Source organism: Coregonus clupeaformis, chromosome 11, assembly GCF_020615455.1.
Source record: "Coregonus clupeaformis isolate EN_2021a chromosome 11, ASM2061545v1, whole genome shotgun sequence".
NCBI lineage: Eukaryota > Metazoa > Chordata > Actinopteri > Salmoniformes > Salmonidae > Coregonus > Coregonus clupeaformis.
Window position 1 is genome coordinate 9223938 of NC_059202.1, and position 26623 is coordinate 9250560.

The 26623-nt window shown below is 44.0% G+C and overlaps 2 protein-coding genes across 4 annotated transcripts in view; one reads left to right on the top strand and one right to left on the bottom strand.

Moving 5' to 3' along the window:
* The first annotated feature begins 2612 nt into the window (after positions 1-2612).
* LOC121576389 (leucine-rich repeat neuronal protein 2-like) lies at positions 2613-7301 on the top strand. Of its 3 annotated transcripts, none has more exons than XM_045223608.1 (3): positions 2613-2922; positions 4072-6266; positions 6963-7301. In XM_045223608.1, exons 2-3 carry the CDS (start codon positions 4325-4327, stop codon positions 7070-7072), a joined length of 2052 nt encoding a protein of 683 aa, XP_045079543.1. In that variant the 5' UTR covers positions 2613-2922; positions 4072-4324; the 3' UTR covers positions 7073-7301. The 3 variants fall into 3 exon arrangements, with proteins under 3 accessions (XP_045079543.1, XP_045079542.1, XP_041745419.2); XM_045223607.1 differs by having other exon boundaries at positions 4072-6538; positions 6963-7038; XM_041889485.2 differs by having other exon boundaries at positions 4072-7053.
* An 11285-nt stretch (positions 7302-18586) lies between these two features.
* The window catches only part of LOC121576390 (GTPase HRas), a 43658-nt gene continuing 35621 nt past the window's right edge, over positions 18587-26623 (bottom strand). Inside the window, exons 4-6 of the mRNA XM_041889487.2 lie at positions 23531-23690; positions 23153-23277; positions 18587-22129 (exon numbers count right to left, since the gene is read on the bottom strand). Of these exons, the coding sequence (XP_041745421.1) occupies positions 23158-23277; positions 23531-23690 (280 nt within the window). The 3' untranslated portion in view covers positions 18587-22129; positions 23153-23157. The remainder of the gene's footprint in view (positions 22130-23152; positions 23278-23530; positions 23691-26623) is intronic.

Below are 26623 nucleotides of genomic sequence, written 5' to 3' on the forward strand. Positions count from 1 at the left end.
GGTAGGTCTTCTAAAAATGTTGACCGGTAGTGTATATTTACCATGTCCTTGTTCAGCCATGACTCGGAGAAACATAGGATATTACAGTTCTTCAGATCACGTTGATCGCATAGTCTCGAACGGAACTCATCCAGTTTATTCTCCAGTGATTGCACGTTCGCCAATAGAATGGAGGGTAGAGAAAAGTTATGTTTTTAAAAAAGTATAATGTATACATGAATTCTGATTATTTCCAGGGAAACACAAACTCCTGAAATATATGTAGATGTCTTTGTTAGAACTAATACTATATTTCCCTTGACGGATTAATGCTGAATGTAAAAAAAGGCTCAACTTACCCCACTCTCCCCTACCCTTCATTCTGTGACATACAATTTTTGGACCAAACTGACTTTATGACCAAAATGATCCTATTTACACTTTGTAGTCAATTTTGACATTAGAATAAATGTTTCCGACTCATATCAATGCCACATAGGCCATTTTGAAAATGAGAAGAAGCTTTTTAGGGGCAGTCTCTCTTTAGTGGTGTGTCAAATAGCACCAACATGTGACCAAATAGCCATCATTAACAAGGCCAAAGAGAACTCAGTCTAACTTGCATTTGATTTTCTTCTCTGAACTCCATCATCCATTACAAAACTCTCACACACACATACACACACACACAATCCATCCAATCCAAACTCCTCTCCCAATGCAGGCTCCCTGGCAACCAGTTGCTATTAGATACTGCTCGGCCTGTCACCATGGCAGCAGATTCTCCCTCATTCTCTCTGCAGTGTTACAACACACACACACCACACCATTTAGCTGTGCTGTGGGGAGCATGTCATAAGTCCTTGAGGACTTCCCCAGTCCAGCACACACCTGTTGTGGACAGAATTCCAATGCAGAGAGAGAGCGAGATGAACAGGCAGATAAAGAACAGAGGGAGAAAGAGCCATAAGGATTCAACAGTATCACATTGTATCATATCAAACTGTATTGTATCATATTCATTCATATGAGATGCTGCGGATGTGCAGTTTGCTTACACTGAAATTAATTGCTAGAGAGGCAGAAGTGTTTGTGTCTGTCTGTGTGTGTTTGCTTTAGCGCTTTACTCTGATATATGAATCATTCCCTGGATCTGACACTGCAACATGCTTCACCTCAGCCCTAACTAAGGGTCATCATAACGGAACATATGATTCACAAACATGACTCAGTGTGAGAAGACCACACACACACACACACACACACAGAGGAAAGGAGAAGAGAATAAAGGAAATATGGAGGGAGAAGAGGAGAGCATATGTGAATAGAGGAGAGGAGAATAGAGGAGAAAAATACGAGAGAGAACAGAGGTAGCAGTGCTTGTTTTCTCTCAAATAAAAGCAATGCTCTTTGATTGTTGCTATGACGACCTCTCCTCTTGATTCTTTTTCATGGTGCTACCTCTCATCCCTCATCCCCACTGCCTTTCAGCCTGCAGGGTGAGCACGTGTGTGTAAGTCTCTGTGACATACTTTTTGAATCTCTGTCACTCAGCTCCCATAATCTCCTTCTCTCGGCCCAACAGGAATGGTTACACTTCTCCTCAGAGTGCTTCCATCCCTCCATTCTTCCATCCATCATCATCCAGCCTTATATCCTCTCTCTCTCTCTCTCTCTGATGTCCATATTGTGTGTTGTTATGTGATTAGGTAAGGTAAAAAAGGTCAACACTAAACATGACATTCCATCCTGACTTGGGTTAGGTTTATAATAAAGATACATTTATATATCTTTATTTATAGATTTTCAGATCTATCACACAATAAACACACACATTCAAGCCTGAGTTTGAGCAGAAAATACTTGTGTTGAACTGTGTACATTAGGTGACTTGTCAGTGTTTGTTGGGAGAGAACAGAAACTTTTGTGCAATCCTTTTGTCTTTTCTCCTCAATTGTCACCAGTGACACAGGAATGGCTGAGGGCATAAACACATTGACACAAACACACAGATATACAGTCATTCTCTTTTACACACACACAGAAGGGAAAGGGAGGAGATGAGGGGGAGAGGTGGAACTGCTGGAGAGAGAGAAAGAGAAGATAGAATCTTCTGCTTTACCACACACACATGCGAGCACACACACACAGTGCATTGAAGCTCATACGATAGAAGAGATGCTGAAGTCTCTGAAAGCTTTTTGGGTTTTATAGTTCATTCTTTATGTGGCCAGAAGCTATGCTCCACTACACCGCTTTTTAAAAGCAAACCAGTGAGCTATTCCAAAATCTAGGACTACCTCTTCTCTTCAAATAGTATTTTAAATAATCCCACAGCACTCCCTTCTCATCGCCCCCCCACCAACTTTCTCTATGTATTTTTTTACTAGCTCTGACTTTGCTGATAGCTAATTTATTGAGGAAAAATGTACTTACTTTGACTGTGATATGTGGTTGTCCCACCTAGCTGGATAAGAGTGTCTGCTAAATGACTAAAATGTAAATGTAAAACTCACTGAGCCTGCAATTATGAGGCATTGGAGAAAGAGGATCTCAGATTAATTAATCTTTGTCTTTCCTGCTCAAGCGCGCAAGAGCGAGCGAGAGAGCGAGCACATACACACTGACAAAGATACAGAGGGGTTGGGGAGAGCAGAGGGAGTAGGCAGATTCATCCTGTAGAGATCTCTCCACAGCCTCAGAGAGAAGGAGGGATATTTTAAAATACAGAGGAAGACATACATATTTTTTTAAGGAGAGAGAGAGAGAGAAGTAATGATGATTTATGGAAGAGCTAGCCCTGGACACAGAGAAAAAGACGAGCTGACAGAATATTCCCAGAGAAAAACAACACAGTGAAAAGATCAAGGAGAGGGAAAGAGGCACAGAAGGAGAGAGAGGAAGAATCGAGAGATGCATGCAGTCAATGATACTCATCTGATGGTAAGGACTATTTCTATGTGAGCTGCAAATGTTTGGACATAATTGTGTGTGTGTGTGTTCGCTAGGACATGTCTGGGTTAGACACAGACAGACACACAAACAGAGCAGTAGGGTGAGAAGAGTGGCATCTGCGGTGTGTCACAGTGTTGTCACCTCATACGTGTGCTCAGACTGGCGTGTGTGTTTTTGTGTTTATGGTGGGTGTGTTTTCGTGTTTGTGGTATGTGTGTTTTTGTGGTGTGTGTGTTTTTGTGTTTGTGGTGTGTGTTTTTGTGTTTGTGGTGTGTTTTTTTGTGTTTGGGGTGTGTGTGTTTTTGTGTTTGTGGTGTGTGTGTTTTTGGTGTGTGTTTTTGTGTTTGTGGTGTGTGTGTTTTTGTGTTTGTGGTGTGTGTGCGTGTGTGTGGGTTTGCGTGGCAGCAGGGTGATGCATCTCTCTTTTTATTGATCAGCATCCAGCACCCTCTCGTTCCCTCACTGCCTTCCTCTTCCTCTTCCTCTCCTCTATCACCCATCATTCCCTTTTCTTCGCTCTCACTCTCTTTTCTCTCCCATTCCTCCATGTCTCTATCTGTCAGTACACAGAGCTTAGTTCCACTACATCCCTCCTACTGCCGTCTCAGCTACAGCAAGACAACCTCTCCTTTCTATTCCCTTTTCCCCTCCAATTGATATGTCCCTCCACCTTTCCTCTTCTCCCCTTTTCTCTCCACTGTGTGTGTGTGTGTGTGTGTGTGTATAGGTGTGTGTGTGTGAGACAGAGCGAGCGAGTGAGCGAGAGAGCGAGCGAGAGAGTGTTATTTCAAACTTTCTCTGTTGTCATTACTGGTAAACACTGCCACCAGGTGGTGACTGGTGGTCATCAGTACACACACAAACACTTTTTAATTAATTGAATACACAATGAGAGTAAAGAAGAAAAGAGGGAGATCAAAATGATATCAAATGAAATTGAATCCATTACTGATCAGGGATGCAGATGAAAAGAGGAAGGAAATGGTTGATGGAGAGTTGAAAACACAGGAGGTATTCTCCTTTTAAATCCCTCTCCCTCACACTGGCTTTCTAAATGTGTTATAAACCTGACCTTGACCCATAATCTCCCCCATAATCTCATTTGTCTCTTTCTCTCCCTCTCTCTCTCTCTGCCAGGTAATCTCCTAAGTGTGTACAGAGCCACGCCCAATACACATGTCGCCATAATGTGACAGCGACTGTCTGACCACGGAGACCGTCACCTAGACAATCCAAGAACACTATAGATTCCTACAGCACTGTAACCTGGCAACAGTAGATTCCTACAGCGCTGTAACTTTGCAACAACACTGAGTCACCATTGAACTGCCTCAGCTGAATCGACTCCCATAGATCGACTCCTCTGAATCAACTCCTCTCTGCTGTGAGGATGCTGAGGGTGTCAATGGTCCCACCGAAGAGGCAGCTAATGCTGTGGGTGTGGGTGTCCAGTGCTCTAGTAGTCTATTCCCTACCATGGCGGGTCTCCTGCCCGGCAGGGTGTGTGTGTCAGATCAAGCCCTGGTTCTCCCCCCAGTCAGTGTCCTGCGAGGCTTCTGCTGTGGACTGTAACAACCTGTTCCTAACCCAGCTTCCCTCCCCTCTGCCCCCAGACACACACACCCTCCGTCTGCAGAGTAACCTGCTGTCTTCCCTGGAGACACCACTCTTACACACACTCCTCAACCTCACTGAGCTGGATCTGTCTCAGAACCGCTTCAGCAGTGTTAGAACCCTAACCTTAACCCAGCCCCAGACTGCCTCCCTGCCTTCCCTACTCTCCTTGCACCTGGAGGAGAACCAGCTCTGGTTCCTGCCCCCTGCCTCCTTCTCCTCCCTGCCTGCCCTACAGGAGCTCTTCCTCAGCCACAACCGGCTGACCTACCTGGCTCCTGGAGCATTCTCTGGCCTGGGCTTCCTGCTGCGCCTGCATCTCAACAGCAACCACCTGACCTCAATTGAACCCCGCTGGTTCACTGCCCTGCCCCGTCTCCAGGTGCTGATGCTGGGGGGAAATCCAGTGGAGGTCCTCCCTGACCGAGGCTTCCAGGCCCTGGGGTCTCTACGCAGCCTGGTGCTGGGGGGCATGGGGCTGAAAGGGCTGCCTGAGAGGGCCCTGGAGGGGCTGGACAGTCTGGAGAGCCTGTCCTTCTACGACAACCTCCTCACCATCGTCCCCACACAGGCTCTGAGGAGGCTCCCGGTCCTGAAGTTCCTGGACCTGAACAAGAACCCTTTGAGTGTGATTCAAACGGGGGACTTCAGGGACCTGGTGCACCTGACAGAGCTGGGTCTGAACAACATGGAGGATCTGGTGGCCATCGAGAGAGCAGCCATGGAGAACCTGCCTGAGCTCACCAAGCTGGAGATCACCAACAACCCCCGGCTGTCCTACATCCACCCCCAGGCCTTCCTTCGGCTGGGCAGGCTAGAAAGCCTGATGCTCAACTCCAATGCTCTGAGTGCTCTGCACCAACACACTGTCCTGTCTCTGCCCAGCCTGAGGGAGGTCAGCCTGTACTCCAACCCCCTCCGCTGTGACTGCCTGTTCCGCTGGGTGGCTGAGGAGCACACACACACAGATACACAGATGCCGCAGGCTGTGAGGTTTATCCAGCCCCAGGCCACGTTGTGCTCTGAGCCTCTAGAGCTGAGGGCTCGCAGGGTGAGGGAGGTGTCAATAACAGAGATGTCAGCCTCCTGCCTACCCCTCATCCCCCCTGGCATCCTTCCCTCCTATATGGGGGTGAGAGAGGGGGAGAGGCTGGCTCTGCACTGTCGCGCCCTGGCAGAGCCTCAGCCCACAATCTATTGGGTCACTCCTTCTGGAATGAGACTAGGACCATCCAACCACACCCACAGCTCCAAGCCTGCATCCAGCCCCAGCTCCAAGCCTGCATCCAGCACCAGCTCCAAGCCTGCATCCAGCCCCAGCTCCAAGCCTGCATCCAGCACCAGCTCCAAGCCTGCATCCAGCCCCAGCTCCAAGCCTGCATCCAGCCCCAGCTCCAAGCCTGCATCCAGCACCAGCTCCAAGCCTGCATCCAGCCCCAGCTCCAAGCCTGCATCCAGCACCAGCTCCAAGCCTGCATCCAGCCCCAGCTCCAAGCCTGCATCCAGCACCAGCTCCAAGCCTGCATCCAGCCCCAGCTCCAAGCCTGCATCCAGCACCAGCTCCAAGCCTGCATCCAGCCCCAGCTCCAAGCCTGCATCCAGCCCCAGCTCCAAGCCTGCATCCAGCACCAGCTCCAAGCCTGCATCCAGCCCCAGCTCCAAGCCTGCATCCAGCCAGACATCCTCTTACCATTCCCCCTCACCCAGCCCAGCATCTGGTAATGCCTCTGTCCTCTTGTACAGCCTCACCCCTTCCTCTCCCTCCTCCCCTGCCTACCGGCTACTGCCAGAGGGGACATTGGAGATTGTCATGGTGACGGCCCGGGAGGCGGGTCTGTACACCTGTGTGGCTGAGAATACACTGGGGGCCGACACTCACAGTGTGACTGTAGGGGTGCAGGGACGAGGGAGGGGGGGGTTGAGGCACCGGATGTTGGAGTGGAGAGGATAGGGGTTGAAGGAGAGGGTTTTGAGGGAGGTCAGGGCAAAGGTAAAGACAGCAAGCAAGCACACACAAATAAAGTCTAGCTATATAAATAATTTATGATATAAAACACATAATAAAACACACACACACACACGTACTTGCAGTCCAACGTTTCCGTCGATAACGTGTTATAGGATAGATATAGCTACCGCTCCTGGCCGCGGTGCCATTGTAGGTGGTTGTGGAGCCCGATCCGGGAGCCACATGTCCTGCCGCAGCTGGGACATGTTAGTGCTGAATCTAGAGCTGCTTGTGGGAGTGGTTGAGAGCATTGGGGCCTGTAAATAGAACATATGACATGGCAGTGGTGTACAATCAGATGTCTATTTATTTTACAGTATATATGCATACACATTGACATTGTTTGTGTTTGTATAAAGCAGTACTTAACATAGAGAAAATAACTGACCCTGCTTTCTATCCCCAGAACCTATCCACCTAACCCTAACCCAGCGACTGAACTTCAAGAGAGGAGTCTCACCCTCTTCAGATACACTAGGGCACAGGCATTTTCTAAACAGTGCCATTTTATGGTAGCCTATCCTTGCTTTCTTTTGAGGTTTTGTAAATCAAAGTGCTTAATGTGAGCAGCCCTTTCTCACTCTGCCCCTTCCCTTGGCTTTCTATCACATTACTTTATTATTCTATCCAACTGCCTGTACATAACATGAACTGGTTTTCCTATCCAGTGTACCACTTCTCTTTCAAAGATGATTTAGATGTATTAAATTCTATTTTGAACTATTATTAAAACATTTTGGACTGATATGTTGATGGTTTGTTTTCCTGTCTATTCACCAATTCCCTTATCGCTGGAGGCATGTGAGGAGGCAGATGAGTGCAATAAATAATTCACTCTCCAAACTGGTAACAGTTGACTACATTGAATTGACAACAATCTTTCTATCCATCTTTCTACGACAACTTAAATTCATATTCAATTACATTTATAACCTATACATTTCTACTGGCCATGGTTTGTATTAGTAATATTTGCGGGGTTATTAAATACGATCTCAGATCATAACACCCTACATAATTAGTATGCTGTGCAGAAGAGCCACAGTGTTTTTGCTGAAAAAGAGCACTAAATACAACTGAAAGGCTCAGAAGTGTATTACTTCTCATTGAACACAGACACAACTTAACAGAGTTGATTGCAGGAACTCAGGTGTTAGCATCTCAACTGGTCTTTGTAGACAAGGCTCAGGAACAGCTTGACTTCTTTATCTCTTTATTCCTCACACACAGAGCGCCTTTTACCAAGACAAGGAACTTTGCTCTTACTCAAGGCATTGATTAATTATTTTCTGAACCTATTTTGTTTTAGGCCTGGAAACATAATGTGCCAGAGCTTTTTACATCATTACAGTATAATCAATGAAGTATATTCTAGTGTGACAGAAAATAACAAGTAACGTAAACTGGATGCTCCATCTCATATGTGCCCTCCTAAACCAGTCCTGGTTCTACTTTCTGGGCCCTTCACATAGTACTACCATTGTTTGCCAGGACCTTGTACTTGATGAGGTAGTAGGGGTAGCACTGACTGCTGTCAAACACAACAAAAACATTAGGATTCTCCATCCGATTCACATAGGAGTCATAGTGATCCCGTCCTGAGCTCGTTTGGTTGGGGAGTCGAGGGGGGACGGACGTAGTCCATCCTTCCTAATCAGGTTTTACCCACAAGCACCTTAGCCAGGAACATGAACCCAGTGTCTCGGCCTCCCTTTGGCCCTCTGACGGAGTAGCGATGAGCTTGCTGGGCAAAATGGCAAAGTAAACGCTACGGCTGTGACACCTAGTGGGTCAAGCCACACGCGGGTCGAAGTTCTGTCGGGAGATATCCTCGACGGCGCTCTCTGAGGTTCCATGGAACAGGTGTCTCTCCAGGACTGTGCCAGGGTCCACCTGCATGTGCTGCTTCTGCCAAGGGAACAAACACAACACACTGTCAAAGATTTACTCACACACAGAAAATACTGTCCACCATTGGAATGAAATCAGTGTATTTTGAATGTATTTGAAGTGCTCACCGTTAGCGGGGGCAAGTCTTACATTCTATACTTGTCCCACTGGAAGGTGTTCTGGACCTGCTGCAGGCTGATGATCTGGGCCTGGCTCTCTGACATGGTTCTGTAGAACAGGTCATGGACCGTCCTGTAAACCAGCGTCCAAGGGGGAACCTCCAGCATGGAGAAGGTGTTCCCTGGGCTCAGGGTCTAGACTGGGGGGTACTGGAGGCTGAACACACCCACATCTGGGAGTGTCCTAGGAGATCACATTCACATTAATTAATGTCCTTATTAGTAATACTGTATATACTAATACATTTTCACATCGTGAGGTAATTAAAGTAAAAGACAGTATGAACAACATCCACAGTGAAATGTGGTATTAACTACTGTAAACTTTACATCAACAACGTTTTTAACAGAACAATTCTATATCACAAATGCAATAGTGTATTTTGAATTGGTTTGATTTGGTGAATGCCCATGTGTATAACCATATCCATGACTCTGTGGAAGATAACGTGTGACTGTTTGTATGCTACCTGAAGTGTGGTCTTGGGGCGTGTGGTAAGTAGGTAGCGGGTATGCGTCTGACCCTGCGCGTGGAGCATGTGGTGTACTTCCACAGGGTCATGATGAGGAAGTGCATCAACAGCTAGTGTTTCTGCAGCCAGAAGCTGTCCACACCCCATCTATAGTTGGTCTCAATCTGATCACTGCCCTCCTGGGTGGTACAGAGAAGTGGGATGAAGTCAGGCCCAAACTACAGATCTAGGATCAGATCAGCCTCCACCTAGTCCTGAACATAATCAATAGCCTGTTGCAAAGATATCTGATCCAGTATCAGTTATTATGGGCAACTTCTACCTACTTCAAAGGAAGACATGTCCTAGTAATCCTAAACAGCCTCCTCTCCAACTCTCCTTTGGGTAAGCTATCTAAGGACTGAGGACTCACTCAGAACACATTCTCTAGTCTAAACAAATGAAAAATTTGAGACGGCCAGTAACCTTCTATACAGCAGCCTAGCTCCTTTGTGTCAAAAGGAATAATTGAATGAGATGAGATAATTCACTTTCAAATCAAATCAAATTGTATTTGTCACATGCACCGCCCTTGTGGGATTCCCAGTAGAAACGACAATGGTTGGCGATGTAGTTGAGCCTCCTGGCTTTGCTGTACACAGTGGATTTATCCACCTTCATTGTTTTAAAGTTCAAGCTGATTTTTTCCTCAATGATCCTAGAAAAAGAGAACATGCATGCAGTGCCTCAGCCAAATAATGGTAAATATATATTCAGATTCAGATTCAATCATTGCCATTTGCCACACAACCACAGGGTGGTACTGTTTGCTTTCGGTTCTTTTTTTTTCTTTTTTTTGTCAGATCATGACAAGACTGACCATTTACCCTCACTTCTTGGACAGACTAGAGCCTTAGATATGCAGTTTTAGAAACTGTTCTTCGTCCTGTAAGTATAACATGGCAACACATTAATGTTGATAGCGCACAGGGCTCCGGGCTGTGGGTTCGTGGACAAGAGGTAAGATCTCCTTTATAGTAAAAGCATTATATCACTCTATCAGTGATCGTATTTGCAGGTCAGAATTTGTTCTAAACATTTCATGCTATTCTACGTCATTTTACATATTAGCAGAATCTTTTTTAATACCACACAAATTACCGAAATTACAGGCTAAAAATGGACAGAGAGATAGGCCTAGGTGTTCATTTTATCATATTTCTCCAATGCCAAATCAGTGTGTCTTGTTGTTTGCAACAAAACTGTCCATGTTTGCAAATAATTTAACATGAGACGTAATTAGGAATCTGAGCGTGGTACTTTCAAAGGTTAGACCAACCTTTCCACCCCAGACAAATGTAAGCTACTCTTCTTCCGTGGCTTAACTAACTCAACGACAGAAGGTCACGCGTTTCCCTAAAAGCTGTCTGGGTTTAAACATCTTCTATTGTACATAAAGTGAATAGCTTAATCATAGTGATAGTGACATAATTAGATTACTTCCCAAGCAAAGTCAATTGTTTGTCTCCTCGGCTATAGAAGGTTGTAGCTCAGCCTCTGAATGTCAAAGAAACTAAACAATGATATCCCCATATGTATCCGAGTCATGTCTTTCCTGGGTATGTTGGCTTATTTCTAGCATAAAGCATCGCCGACCAAAGAAAGCACTGTTATCATTTTATATAATCGGATTTCTTTATTTTCTTCAAAATCTTAAACTACCAAGGTGTGTGCCTGTGCTTTTTGCCATTTTCTTTAATAAAAAGTAGGCCTATTGCATTCCCTCTCATACCCACTTAACTCGAGTCTTGGTTTTAACTTAACAGCCCTTCACTGAGGGTAGTCTATTTAAAGAGTGCATGGTGGGTGGAGGGATTGACCTACGAATCTATGGATATAGCAGCATAAAGCCTAATTTCGTCTGTCAAACCGGTAGGCCTACTTCTTATTTCTTAAATAGGAAGAAATAGACTCCAACACAAAGCCCTCTTGTTGTTAGTAAAGCCTAATTAAAATGAAGACGTTGATTATGCCTACTTTCAGCACCATGAGCTGTCCATTTACAATTGATTGTGCTGCAGCTGCTGCTTCAAGTTTCAGCACCACAATGTAAGTTACTAGTCTCTGGCTTATTGTGAGGTCAATAGGGCCCCACAGTGGCGTCATAATACCCATAAAACCTAGCGGTCAAACAGGGAAATGGTTCCAATCGTTTTTCCACCATTCATTTTTTTCCATAGGGGATTTTAGAAACACTTAAAATAAGGCCTGTGTTTCGTGTAGGCTTACCCTGGCGTGAAGTTTTGATAACCATTTAAATCTCTCTCGGACAAGGTGACTTTTATCAATATATTCCGCTCTATTTACCCTCAGATTCGAAAATGCGAATTAGCATTGAAGTAGACATCATGCAAAACTACAAATCCCTGCAAGCTGCTGCACGTCATCTCAAGCTGACACCTTTGCTAACAGCTATTGTGTCAATCTAAAACTTGCACAAGACAATTCACAGAATTGTCCATTTAAAGAAATGTAGCCAATTTATTCATTACTACATTTAGCTAACATTAGATAGTTAATGCAGAGATTCTTACCTTTGCCTCGATTCTGCAGATAGCCACATTAGCAGCAATTAGCATTACATTTTGGGGGGGTAAATACAGGCAAATATATTGATAAAAGTCATCTTGTCCTAGAGAGATTAACACGGTTATCAAAACATCATGTTGGGGGTGGGGTAACTGGGGTTACGAATAGCGGTGGTGTCATGGTGGGCTGTTCTAGACTCAGAGGCTGTGCTAGAGCTGAGGGTGGAGAGTGTGGTGTGAGGGAGGTGGGTTCAGGACTCCAGGGAAAGGGTTTAGGCAGGGTAGCAGGGGCAGTAGGGGTTGCAGTGTGTTTAGGCCCAGCTGGACGGGGCAGCTTGGAGGAGGGTTGAAGGAGCAGGAGGGTGCGGAGAGATGCAGCAGATTCAAGCAGGGGCTTTAGATGATCTTCGAGTTGAGAATCATGCGCTGGTGGAATGGGGCACTGGACACTGGGCCGGTGGCTGGTTTTGGTGCTGGATCCTTGTGTATTGGGGCTGGGCTCGAGGTCAGGACCCTGGGTTTGAATGCTTGGCCTCAGTCCCCAGCCTTTTCCTGGACAGATCACATGACTGGTGGTTTGCTATCTGAGATCAGCTTAATGAGAAACAGACAGTCAGTCAAATCACTGGTCATGAAGAACCACTTTGCTTTGAGGGTTTGACGCTATTGGAAGTCTTGATTTCTGAGGTGATAATGAATGGCAACTGTATGCACAACTGTGCCTGGCTGCTGATATGATTGAATATTTTATTTTGAGGATGCCGTGGTTTCAGATCATTCAGAAATAAATAACATTCAGAACTTTCAGATAAGTATTGTAGAAGCATACAAGATTATATGGCAAGTGGAAAATAATTGCATCAGCAAATAGCCTATTTCTATTCTAAATATTTAAACCTGCTGAATTAGCCCCTCTCGCCACATAATACTGCTCGGGGTTTAGTAGCCAGAAACGCTAGCTCGGGATTGTTCTTACCTGAGAGACCAACAATTGTCTTCAATTTGGTCCAAAACAAAGAACAATTAGATTATGGAAATTATTTTACACCAGTCTCCAGGCTGCCCACAATGCTGCACCTACCATGAATTTCCTGCCGTTTTCACAAAGAAAAAGGAAATAGTAGCGAGCGCCCACGAAGGTAAATGACGGACTAAGGGAAAATGGCAGGGAAAATAGACAGCATGCGACGGCAGAGCGTGGAGGTCAATGAAAGTATGTTGAGCATGTCAGGAAAACAGAAAATTCAAAGATGGAAGAAGGCAACATCTACCACTACACCTGAGGAGAGTGAGGATGGGGGATGGGGGGGAATAAGACGAAGGAAGGGAATCCAGCATGGCAGGAAAACAGAAAAGCAAAAGGTGGAAGAAGGCAACCACTACTATTACACCTGGTGGCATGTGCGGTGAAGACCCCTGAGATTGAGCCTCGTCCTGATGATGACAAAGATGATTCTGGCCCAGTGGGAGTGAGTTTTTTTGGAAATAATGGATCCTTGCCTTCTGGCGGATCCATATGTGGTGTTAGGTTTGGTGGAGAAGAGGTTGGGGACTGTTGAGTTGGTGAGAATAACTTGAAGTTGACTCGTGATGCTTTTTTGCGTTTCTACCATCCAGAGGGAGCGGGCGCTTCGTACTAAACGCCTAGGGACAAGTACTGTGACTTGCTTTGCTCTCCGGAGCAGGGCAACATTGAAAGGAGTGATAACTGGGCTGCTGTTAAGTGTTGAGAAGGAGCAATTGAAATGGAAGATTCCCGGTGTCTGTGACGTCCGCCGTTTTGTGCGACGCAGACCTGGTGGAGAGCGTGGTGAAACAGAGAAGACATTGTCTGTTCTGCTAAGTTTTGATGCAGAGTCTTTACCTGAAAAAGTTAAGTTAGGATGTGTCAGTTACCCCGTGAGAGCTTTTGTCCCGAACCCATTACGGTGTTTTAGGTGCCAAGCTTATGGTCATGTTGCAGCAGTGTGTAGGAGATTCCTAGATGTGAGAAGTGTGCAGGAGGGCATGAGACAAAGGATTGTGTAGTACTGGTGGAAGAAGTGTCCGGTGAGAGAAAGGCAGGTTGAGGTTGCTACAGAAGGTGTCGTATGCACCTCACGGTCGCGATCTGCAAATAAAAATGTAAAGAAGAAGAAGCTAGCGCCCGTTCAGAAGACAGACACGTGATGTTGATTGACACATGTTGGATGAAGGTGTTTGTTGTTTGTAAGATGCCTATAATTTGTTTGTTGTGTTGTGTAATATGCTACTTCTTTAGCCTGCACTACATCACTCAAGTTATGTAAACAAAACTATTTCCCAGTCAGTAGCTAGAATTTAGCGGAATAATTAATACGCTTGGATGCTATGTTGCGATTGTAGCCTACTACTCTTGCAACAAGTCAATTTGATGGAAACATCTCTGGTGGGAAAATGCGCATATAGTTTTTATGCATATTTTAGAATATTCGCATGAAAATCTGTCGACAATTGGATGGAAACCTAGCTAGTGAAAAGAAGGAAGCCTGTACAGAATACAAATATTCCAAAACATGCATCCTGTTTGCAACAAGGTACTAAAGTAATACTGCAAAAAATGTGGCAAGGCAATTAACTGTTTGTCCTGAATTCAAAATGTTTTGTTTGGGGCAAATCCAATACATCGCATTACTGAGTACCACTCTCCATATTTTCAAGCATAGTGGTGGCAGCATCATGTTATGGGTATGCTTGTAATCGTTATGGACTTGGGAGTTTTTCAGGATGAAAAGAAACAGAATGGAGCTAAGCACAGGCAAAATCCAAGGCCAAATGGAGTAACACTGTAGTTGCTTACCAAGAACACAGTGAATGTTCCTGAGTGGCCGAGTTACAGTTTTGACTTAAATCTACTTGAAATATATGGCAAGACCTGAAAATGGTTATCTAGCAATGATCAACAACAAATTTGAAAGAGCTTGAAGAATTTTGAAAATAATAATTGGCAAATGTTGCACAATCCAGGTGTGGAAAGCTCTTAAGAGACTTACCCAGAAAGACTCACAGCTGTAATCACTGCCAAAGGTGCTTCTACAAATTATTGACTCAGGGGTGTGAATACTTATGTAAATTAGATATTTCTGTATTTCATTTTCAATGAATTTGCAAAAAATTTATAAAAACATGTTTTCACTTTGTCATTATGGGGTATTGGATGTATATGGGTTAAAAAAAAATCAATTTTGAATTCAGGCTGTAACAACAAAATGTGGAATAAGTCTAGGGATATTAATATTTTCTGAAGGCACTGTATTTGGTATGGAGCATTATGTTAACTTCACTTGTTTAACTTTCACTCAAAATTGGAGAACCAGTTCTTTGCAACACTGGAATATACTATAATAATGTTAAATAAAACATTTTGTGGCACAATTCACTTTTAGGTCAAGAGTTCAAGACAATCTTGTGGAATTATGTTTATTTTGTTGCCTTTTCATTTAGGTCACTGTCAACATTTAATAAAGTATTTATTTGTAAAACTATGCTGAACAAAATAGAAATATACTTTTTCTTTGTGAGTCTTGGTAAAAGGCCCTCTGTGTGAGGAAGAAAGAAATAAAGTCAAACTGTTCCTGAGCCTTGTCTATAAAGACCAGTTGAGATGCTAACAGCGCAGTTCCTTCAATCAACTCTGTTAAATTGTGTCTGTGTTCAATGATAAGTAATAAACTTTGTCTGATACTTTGGCTGCGTTTACACAGGCAGCCCAATTCAGATCTTTTGCCAATTATTTGCATATCTGATATCTGTTCTTTTCCCTAATGGGTAAACAGAAGAAAATAAAACACCTCCATATGTGGATCTGAATCCTGTAACAAACCGGATCCTCCATGTGACCTCTGTCTGGACGCTCAGATAATATATTTTTGCTCTGAGGTGGGTTTTTTTTTGCACATGAGCATTGCATATGTGTATGTACTACTTCAGAGGCCGCATCAGTGTGGTCGTGTTCCCCTGCTCAGACCAATGGTTGCGTGCCACGTCATCGACTGTGCCGTCGACTGACAGATTGCTATAACATATACAGTGTCTTGCAAAAGTATTCATCCCCCTTGGCATTTTTCCTATATTGTTGCATTACAACCTGTAATTTAAATTGATTTTTATTTGGATTTCATGTAATAGACATACACAAAATAGTGAAATGAAAAAAATTACTTGTTTCAAAAAATTCTAAAAAATAAATAACGGAAAAGTGGTGCATGCATATGTATTCACCCCCTTTGCTATGAAGCCCCTAAATAAGATTTGGTGCAACCAATTACCTTCAGAAGTCACATAATTAGTTAAATAAAGTCCTACTGTGTGCAATCTAAGTGTCACATGATCTGTCACATGATCTCAGTATATATACACCACTTCTGAAAGGCCCCAGAGTCTGCAACACCACTAATAAAGGGGCACCACCAAGCAAGCGGCACCATGAAGACCAAGGAGCTCTCCAAACAGGTCAGGGACAAAGTTGTGGAGAACTACAGATCAGGGTTGGGTTATAAAAAATATCAGACACTTTGAACATCCCACGGAGCACCATTAAATCCATTATTAAAAAATGGAAAGAATATGGCACCACAACAAACCTGCCAAGAGAGGGCCGCCCACCAAAACTCACGGACCAGGCAAGGAGGGCATTAATCAGAGGCAAAGAGACCAAAGATAACCCTGAAGGAGCTGCAAAGCTCTACAGCGAAGATTGGAGTATCTGTCCATAGGACCACTTTAAGCCATACACTCCACAGAGCTGGGCTTTATGGAAGAGTGGACAGAAAAAAGCCATTGCTTAAAGAAAAAAATAAGCAAACACGTTTGGTATTCACCAAAAGGCATGTGGGAGACTCCCCAAAGATATGGAAGAAGGTACTCTGGTCAGATGAGACTAAAATGGAGCTTTTTGGCCATCAAGGAAAACGCTATGTCTGGAAAAACCCAACACCTCTCATCACCCCGAGAACACCATCCTCACAGTGAAGCATGGTGGTGGCAGCTGTGGGGATGTTTTTCATCTGCAGGGACTGGGAAACTGGTCAGAATTAAAGGAATGATAGATGGCGCTAAATACAGGGAAATTCTTGAGGGAAACCTGTTTCAGTCTTCCAGAGATTTGAGACTGGGACGGAGGTTCACCTTCCAGCAGGACAATGACCTTAAGCATACTGCTAAAGCAACACTCTAGTGGTTTAAGGGGAAACATTTAAATGTCTTGGAATGGCCTAGTCAAAGCCCAGACCTCAATCCAATTGAGAATCTGTGGTATGACTTAAATATTGCTGTACACCAGCGGAACCCATCCAACTTGAAGGTGTTGGAGCAGTTTTGCCTTGAAGAATGGGCAAAAATCCCAGTGGCTAGATGTGCCAAGCCTATAGAGACATACCCTAAGATACTTGCAGCTGTAATTGCTGCAAAAGGTGGCTCTACAAAGTATTGACTTTGGGGGATTTCTTGTTTGTTTCACAATAAAAAATATTTTGCATCTTCAAAGTGGTTGGCATGTTGGTTAAATCAAATGATACAAACCCCCCAAAAATCTATTTTAATTCCAGGTTGTAAGGCAACAAAATAGGAAAAAAATGCCAAGGGGGGATGAATACTTTTGTAAGCCACTGTATGGTTAGCTGATATGTAAAATACCTATCCAGGTGTTGTAAGATCTGTCAGGAGTCAGCAACGCCTGGGCAGAGGAACGCACCCTGTGATTTACTAAAAGGTCAATGTAAATATGGGTCACATGTAAAACTTAGTGTGGACAGTCAGAAAAAAAATCTGATTTGGGTTATTAGGATGGCAGTGTAAACACTGCCTTTGTATTTATTTTAACTGAAAAACAACACAATTATGATCATCACATTCCATCTGAAAGAGCTTCTGTGCCCGCTTGTGGAGAAATAAAAACCACCATCTCACTCACTGGAAAGGGTGTAGGCTAGACCAGTGCCTAGGTCACGGGTGATAATTTACATAAACTTTATCCAGATTAAGAGATATTTTGTGACAGTGTAGTATTGCATTTTTGTGCATTTTACATATTCTTAATTCTGTAACCTGTGCTATCAATTCTGTTTGTTACTGTGATTTGCACACTTCTGCTCTGATCACTAGACATTATCTTAATCATGTGGATAGTTATATTTAACTTATCCAATTAATCTAGTAAAATTCCCACAAACAAATTCCTATATGTGATGATAGTATTTACATTAATATTTTAGCCTGGAGAGAGGGATGGACTGAGGGGGAGAGGAGAGAGAGATGGACTGAGGGGGGGAGAGGAGAGAGGGGTAGACTGAGGGGGGAGAGGAGAGATGGATGGACTGAGGGGGGAGAGGAGAGAGGGATGGACTGAGGGGGAGAGGAGAGAGGGATGGACTGAGGGGGAGAGGGATGGACTAAGGGGGAGAGGAGAGAGGGATAGACTGAGGGGGAGAGGAGAGAAGGATAGACTGAGGGGGAGAGGAGAGAGGGATGGACTGAGGGGGGAGAGGAGGAGCGATGGACTGAGGGGGGAGAGGAGAGAGGGATTGACTGAGGGGGGAGAGGAGGAGAGATGGACTGAGGGGCGAGAGGAGGAGAGATGGACTGAGGGGCGAGAGGAGGAGCGATGGACTGAGGGGGAGAGGAGAGAGGGATGGACTGAGGGGGGAGAGGAGAGAGATGGACTGAGGGGGGAGAGGAGAGAGGGATTGACTGAGGGGGGAAAGGAGGAGGGATGGACTGAGGGGGGAGAGGAGAGAGGGATGGCCTGAGGGGGGGAGGGATGGTCTGAGGTGGGAGAGGAGAGAGGGATGGCCTGAGGGGGGGGAGGAGAGAGGGATGGACTGAGGGGCGAGAGGAGGAGAGATGGACTGTGGGGTGAGAGGAGAGAGATGGTAGCTAAAATAACTACAGTCAGAGTCAGGTGAATGAGTTTATCTTGACATCTTTATTCCTGCCCTGCTGTACATTTGCTATTTCGTTAGAGTAAATACATCTTAAATAGTTCAAACAGTTGATCTTTTCACAATCAAACTTCCAAACCCATGTCCTCTCTCGCTTGTTCAAACTACAGTTTTACAAGGGAGAAGCAAGCCCTTTATGTGATTTCAGTACTTGGGCAAAACCCCCCCAATGTCCATGTTTTTGTCCCCGAAAGACTCCCCTCCATTCAGACATGATTACCAGTGGCCTGCTGGTCTTGTATTCCTCTTGATGACAACTGATGTCCAGTTTGTAAGAGTTTACCTTTAGATGTGTGTCCATCACTGCCCGTCAGTCAGTGTACAATATAGTACAGACAGACAAGGGAAATGGTAAATAGAAAATAATAACTGCCAACTATAGTTCAGACAACTGTACAGTACATGTCTATCACCAGAGGTCCACCTGATACAAGTTAGATATCATGTGTGATTTGTTTACCGTTACCCAGTAGATCACTATGGGGACAAAGATCCACGTTTATTTAAGATTGGTTATATATTTTTCAAGGTACGGAATATATTTACTTTATACGGTTATGGAGTGCCCTATATTAATAGAACAAACTATATTTTCTGTTACAATGCACCTTTTTTCACAGTTTGATCAGTTTGACCCAAAAAAACAAACAATAAATTGATTGAGAATAAACCCATACAAGACCAACATTGTCCCAGTCTCGGAATCCCTCAGAGCTCCAGAATGTAATCTGTGGTCCACACAACGCAGTGGAGGTGTTCTATCCAAACAGAGCCAGAATAAGTGTAGTAGCTGTTGTCTGAGGTTATGGTACCAAGCCTGTGTGCAGTGTCTTCATCCTTCAATCACAGCCCCCCCTCAATGACAGTTTGTCCATCCCCTGGATCCAAGGGGTCATATGAAGGGTAGCAACCCAGGAAAGGTGACAGGATCCGGGGGAGTCTTGTCTGACTGCAGGGCCCTCTCATGGTAGAGGGTGCAGGTCAAAAAGCCCTTATATGCCAACAGGTGTTATTGTGTCCAGGCAAGATGGGGGGTAATTCAGCAGAGTGTTTGTTGGAGAGGGAGAGATTAAAGGGAGGGCAGCTCCTGGAAAACCACATACAAGAGCACGTACTGTACATATACTAAGGAACACCACTCACATGTATGATAGCAGCAAAAGGTCCGAGTGAAATTAAGCATTTCTAGCAACAAAATAAAAATATTTTTTTCCAACGTTAAGGTCTATCTTCTAGGCAAGAGGTCAAGGTGTGTTGACTTGGATTTGACGGAGGTCTAATGAGGCACCACAATGTACTACTGGGTCACTGTGGCTGAACTGGGGGTAAGTACCTTCAAAAACAGGAGGGGGAAATAAAAAGAAAGTGGCCCTTTTATGGTAAAAAAAGAACGAACACTTAATGAATTAAGATTGGAGTCATAAAACATACTTGGTTTGGACTAAAACACAAACAATCATTAACTACTCAGACAGGGCATGCGGTACAGAATCACATCTGGTTGGAGTGTTTCAGAGTTTGTTTTCCTCATGTCTGTGGAGGGAAAGAAGGAGCACAAACAATCTCCAATCGTCACCAGTCATTCACAACGACAGTTATCCACAGAGGAAAGCAGACACAGACCATCACAGAAACACCTGCTTCCGGAAAACATACTGCTATAACATGTACAAGGCATGAAGTACAAGCTAACAAATAAGGCAATTTAAACAGGACCAAGCAGTGTTCATTTGTATTGGCAGCCCAATGCTGCTGTTAGTGTTGTAGAGAACACAAAAGCTAGTAGGCCTACCTACACCATTCAATATTGATAAATATCACAAGAGAACCCCCAAAATGAAGAATGTTTTCCACTGACTTTTCTTTCAATTGAAGTTGGCTCAGACATGACTAGCTTAAATCAAATTATCTTCTCAGGGAACCAAAGATCTATCTGAGGAGGCAGTAGTGAGTAGAATGAGAGAAGGTTATTTTCTCTGTGGCCAAACAACAACAGTTTTATCCCACATATTACCAGTCATTTAAGGCAGGTCTTGTGCATTACAATCTGTGAAGTTGAAATTCTGGCGTTCTATCTTATGTTCCAGGATCAAAAGGCGAGACATTTCCGGACATTCCTATTTCCTGAGCCTTAATAAAAACACAGTGAAGACTGATACCTGCTATCTAGAACTGTCAAAGTATACTAAACACCATAAAGTTATCTAAGCAAAGGAACTTGAAAGAAATTAATGCCACCGGTGTCTTATAATACCACTTAATCAAACTCAAAGCGTATTTTATTCCACTTCCTTGAAAATCTGTGCAAGAATCTTTCACTGCATAACCATTCCATGATAAATAATGGCACTGCATGGACCAAGCAATGATGTTAGTCTCCCATCCTTCCCACCACAATACAGCCCAACCTTGAAGGCAACAGCAAGTAAAACATCACTCATGTACCACTCACTTCTCCACCCAAGAAATACAAGCAAATAATCAATAGGCATGAGAGATGGTTTATTCCCAATCCCTAAACCTAGTCAGACAGTAAACATTTCTATCGCACCGGAACCGACACTATCTAGTACTATATTACTCCACAAAGAGAACCCTTTAGCAAACACACACGCACGCACACACACAAGTCTGCGAGGGGGAAGGCAATGGCAATCTGGGAAAATGAGTCCATCCATATGTTTGATCCTCTCAACATAAGGACCCAAAATAAGGACTTCCTCACGGCGACAGGTCTTAAAATGGCAACCTCCCATCACACAAAATAAACATCCTGACTTACTTTACAGCGCTGAGTATGATCACCTTCAAAACCTTCAATCACAAAAAGTCACATATCAAAAACAATGTGTTTTAAGAAGAAAATAAAGGTAGGTTTGACGGTTAGACTAACTGTTAAAAAAAGGCACCATTCCTATGTGGTGTATCTTGTATCATGCTCTGTCCCCTACCTGTATCCATAATAATGAGATTTCTGCAGAGCCCCTCTAGAGAGGAACAAGGAGGCTGGGGGAGGTTAATTAGGCATGGGGATATAGGCTACTACTGTCTACTCTTTTCAGGGGGTCTAATGTAAAATCTGGGTTTTGAGGTGTGAGGAGGAGGTGGGAGGAATCACCAGGGGTTGGTGGCACCCCTCTTTAAGACCAGTGTTGAGACTAAAACAATAACTTCGCAGGAACTCATTGGAGATGCTCAGCATGATCACACTGGAGAAAAACAGTCATTAGTGGTGTTGCTCTGGCAGACATGGACTCAAAGAGGGGACAGACAGACAGCCTAGTCTAGACTAGCATGGCACAGCCTGGCCTGGCAGGGGCAAGGCACTCCTCTCCCCAATGTCTATGGTACACAGACAGCCTGGTGATGCATCTGCTTGCTCTGCCTTTCTTGGACCGTCATCTTTAGTTTCAAAGTTTGTTGTTGTCGTTTCAGCCTCCACCGTCAGTCTTCAAGTCCATGCTGCCACTACGCGCCATAGGTCCACCCCTCACCCCGAACTGGTGAGCTGTGCAAGAGAAGGATAAATTATTAAGACATTGTGTAAGGACTCAGCATCTCTGCTGTGAATAAATCAATCAAATGTATTTTATTTAAGTACTTTTTACAAATCGGCAGTTGTCACAAAGTGCTATACAGATACCCAGCCTAAAACCCCAATGAGCAAGCAATGCAGAAGCACAGTGGCTAAGAAAAACTCCCTAGAAAGCCTGGACCCTAGAAAGAAACCTAGAGAGGAACCAGGCTCTGAGGGGTGGCCAGTCCTCCTCTGGCTGTGCTGGGTGAACTATGTTGTTGATTATTCTTGCGATCAGATATGGGCAGTATTTCTGTTACATGTATTTGAAATATGTATTTAAATTCCTTTTGAGTATTTTGTCATTTGTATTACACTGGGCTGAACTACACTCCAATGAATTTTGTAACAAGATAATTTTGAGAATTTGTATTTTCTATACCTATTTTTTTTTTTTTACAGTTCACAATTTTGTGTGCCTCCTTTCACCCTTCATTCGTATAAGAAGTCTGATTGCACTATGGTGTGATCAGAGTGTCTGCTAAATGAATTAAATATAAATGTATATGTAAAAATTAACAATTGCGAAGCATGCTGAGTATTATTCTAATGAGCTCCGGCCCAAAACAAGGTCAAATAATAATACAGTGTGCTTTGCAGTTCATTTTGGTATGTTCATATATATATATAGGTAATTTACCAGAAATTCTTATCCAGAGTGACTTCCAGTCAGTGCATTCAACTAAGGTTGATAAACAACAACATATCACAGTCATAGCAAGTAAAACGTTTCTATAACCGTTACTGAGAATGTTGTTGCTGTATGGGCCGGCTCCTTGCAAATGTATTTTAAAATACAAAATACATGTATTTTACATCAGATACATTACAAAATACAAGTATTTTGTCGTTTATTTTGATACATTGATCTTTATGGTATTTTGTAATTGTATTTTGTAATTTTTGCCCTTCCCTGCTTGCGATAGTCGGTAATGGGCTGAGTCTATGACTGACCTCCATCATGACACCACACATCGGCAGCTCATGCAGTCCTGTCCACTCTCGTCAGGAGGGTTGAGCTTCCTCAGCTTGTGCTGCCTGATCTCTCTGACTAGTGTGTAGAAGGCATCCTCTACCCCCTGCAAACACACACACACACACACACACACACACACACACACACACACACACACACACACACACCTTCAGAACTACATAAAATCTGCAAACACACACACACCTTCAGAACTACATCAATCTTGTGTGCTTTTCAAAGGCGGATCGGTATCACCAAGGAAACGGCAATCACATCGGACCTAACCAATAGAACATTTGAAATGGTCAAAACGAGAAAGTGTGTGTGTGTGTGTGTGTGTGTGTGTGGAAGCGTACCTGTCGTGTCTTGGCCGAGGTCTCGATGTAGGGAATTCCATAGCTGCGGGCCAGTTCCTGTGCTTGCCGCGTGTCCACAGTACGTGCCGGGAGGTCACATTTATTACCCACTAGCACCATGGGTACGTCATCAGAGTCCTTCACACGCTTGATCTGTTCCCTACAGGAGGACAGAAAGACACTGGTCAGTTCCCTACTTGGTCTAACCTGTTTCTCATTTAACGTCAGTGTACAGAAATGAGGACCTTACTCCACATTACATCAGCCTTATAACAGAGGAACTACCTGTGGTAAGCACTTGCAGCTATGGAGAACCTAGTCATGGTGACTGTAAACATTTTACGTACATTTCTTTAGTCATTTAGCAGATGCTCTTATACAGAGCGACTTACAGGAGCAATTACGGTTAAGTGCCTTGCTCAAGTGCACATCGATAGATTTTTCACCTTTTTCACCTTCGAACGCTCAACCACTAGGCTACCTGCCGGCCTCTAGGCAAACACTATGTGACTGGCTGTACACATAGCCACCTGTTACAAAGTCATTCCACAACTAATGCATTATGTAAAGTTGCCATAATCAATTCCAAATGAAGGAGCTCAGAGTTCATTTGTAATTTCACCCTTCTGTATAGGATCCTACCTCCCTCTCCTACCCTCCATAAACAACACCCCAGTCAGACAAACAAGGGGCTCTATGACCCAGAGGAGCAGGCCCTGCTGTGCAGCACTGCTGGAGGGAGGGAGAGAGGTGGACAACAGGCAGGCGCGCAGCAAACAGTATGACCTCATCTCTCCAACAGCCATCTAGCCAGTAGGCCAGGGGAGTGTGAGTGTGTGAGGGGAGTGGGTCAGATCTATCCATCAACTCAGCCCGTGCCACCTCAACTCTCTGAGTCCGTAACTCAGCACAGTCACAGGCAGGACAGCTAACCTGGGTGGAGGAATTGTAGTGGTGGCATTTCAGGATGTCTTTTTCCACGGTCGTGCTGTGCAAAAAAAGACAACCTGGGACGCGCATGCTCAATGTCCATGGCTGTGCAACTGAGGAGATGGATGGGAAAGGCAGCAAACATGAGCTCACCACTAAAGCAGTCAGTCAGATGACTGTCTGACTGTGTGAGGAGACAGAGGGGACAGGGTCAGATCTATATATCACCCCCTCAATTTACCTTCATCACCTAGCAGTACACACAATAGCCAATGCAAGCCCACCAACACCTACACAACACTGATCTATGGTCCGTTTGGTGTGATTTGTAGATCAGTGACTCTGCATAGCGCTTTGGCCAGGTCGATCCCCTGTATAGTGCAGGCCAAATGGTGGGCAACAGGCACACCTTACCAATCCCATAGCTGGCAGTCTGGCATTAGAGCTGGAGTTAACACAGAGGGACTGAACGAACTGCACCCTCCCGCTGTCTATCACATGAACAATTCATCTTTAAATAACCTGACCAGTGTAACTCAGTAGTCATCCTCTATTCTGGCCCGGGATCTGGGATGGGGAGTATTATTACAGTGTTGAGTGTACGTCCATCTTTAGACAGTGATGTGGTGTTATTAACAGAGCTTTGGAACCTGGCACACCAGGCTATGTCAGGAGTAACACTGGGGGAGACAAATGTGCTGTTAGAGTGTGTGGTTCCCCAAATATAACAACCTTCCTCATTACCAATAAAACAAACAAGAGGGAGAGAGAAAGGTGGAGAGAAAGAGAGAGACGGGGGGTGGGGAGAGGGAGGAGGCAGAATAGATTATCATCGTCATCATCGTCTCCATCTGGAATTCCTCCCTCCCTCCTTCCCTCCCTCCCTCCCTCATCCTTGGGGGTGCTCCCCCTCTCCTCTCCTGCATCTCTTCTCTGGTCCAGTGTTAATTTGGCAGCTATTTTAGATTTAGTTATGGTCTTAGTTTTAGTCTTAAAATACATTTTAGTCTTAGTCACATTTGAGTCATTTCACCCTTCGTTAGTTTTAGTTATTATCAGTTGACTAAAACTCTGGACAATTTTTGTTTAGTTTTAGTCACAGCCATTTTAATCACATAATAGACAGTGCTTTTTAAAATATTAAATAATGAATATGTGGGCTACCTCTAACTTCCATCATGTGCACATTCAGATATCCTTTTCCAACTAGGCCTACTATCCCCTTGTATACCATAGCTGGCAACATTAATAGTGGCAGATTGTAACCAATGCCAGCCATAATTAACTACATAGGCTATAAAGTCTTGCCTACAGGTTAAACAATTCACAGCTCTGATTTTCTACACATAATAACCGTCAAGGAGGTAAATAACAGTTGTTTCCTTGAAAAGGGGAGAAATTCAGCTTTACAAAAATGCCAGAAGTTTCAAGTTTTATTAGTCTTATGTACGGGATACACATGGTATACATCGTCCAACAAAATGCTTACTTGCAGGTTCCTTCGACAATGCAACAATAAGAAATAATAAAAGATAAGAGTATGAACATAAAGTAAATGGCTCAGTGGAACAGAATATACATTTTTAGCATAAGTATAGTACAGGAAGGCACAATTTACAGTCCAATATTTACATGTGTTTTAGGGGGGGGGGGGCAGTGTATAAACTGAGCAGTTTAATAAGAGTCTGGTAGCAGCAGTTGTGATGTGTGTGTAGCATGAATGTCCAGTTGAAGTCGGAGGTTTACATACACCTTAGCCAAAAACATTTAAACTCAGTTTTTCACAATTCCTGACATTTAATCCTAGTAAAAATTCCCTGTCTTAGGTCAGTTAGGATCACCACTTTATTTTAAGAATGTGAAATGTCTGAATAATAGGAGAGAGAATAATTTATTTCAGCATTTCTTTCTTTCATCACATTCCAAGTGGGTCAGAAGTTTACCTACACTAAATTAGTATTTGGTAGCATTGCCTTTAAATTGTTTAACTTGGGTCAAACGTTTCAGGTAGCCTTCCACAACCTTCCCACAATAAGTTGGGTGAATTTTGGCCCATTCCTCCTGACAGAGCTGGTGTAACTGAGTCAGGTTTGTAGGCCTCCTTGCTCGCACACACTTTTTCAGTTCTGCCCACAAATGTGCTATAGGATTGAGGTCAGGGCT

What these genes read in the sequence shown, in the direction of transcription:
- LOC121576389 (XM_041889485.2), top strand. Translation starts at nt 4,325, where the DNA reads ATGCTGAGGGTGTCAATGGTCCCACCGAAGAGGCAGCTAATGCTGTGG.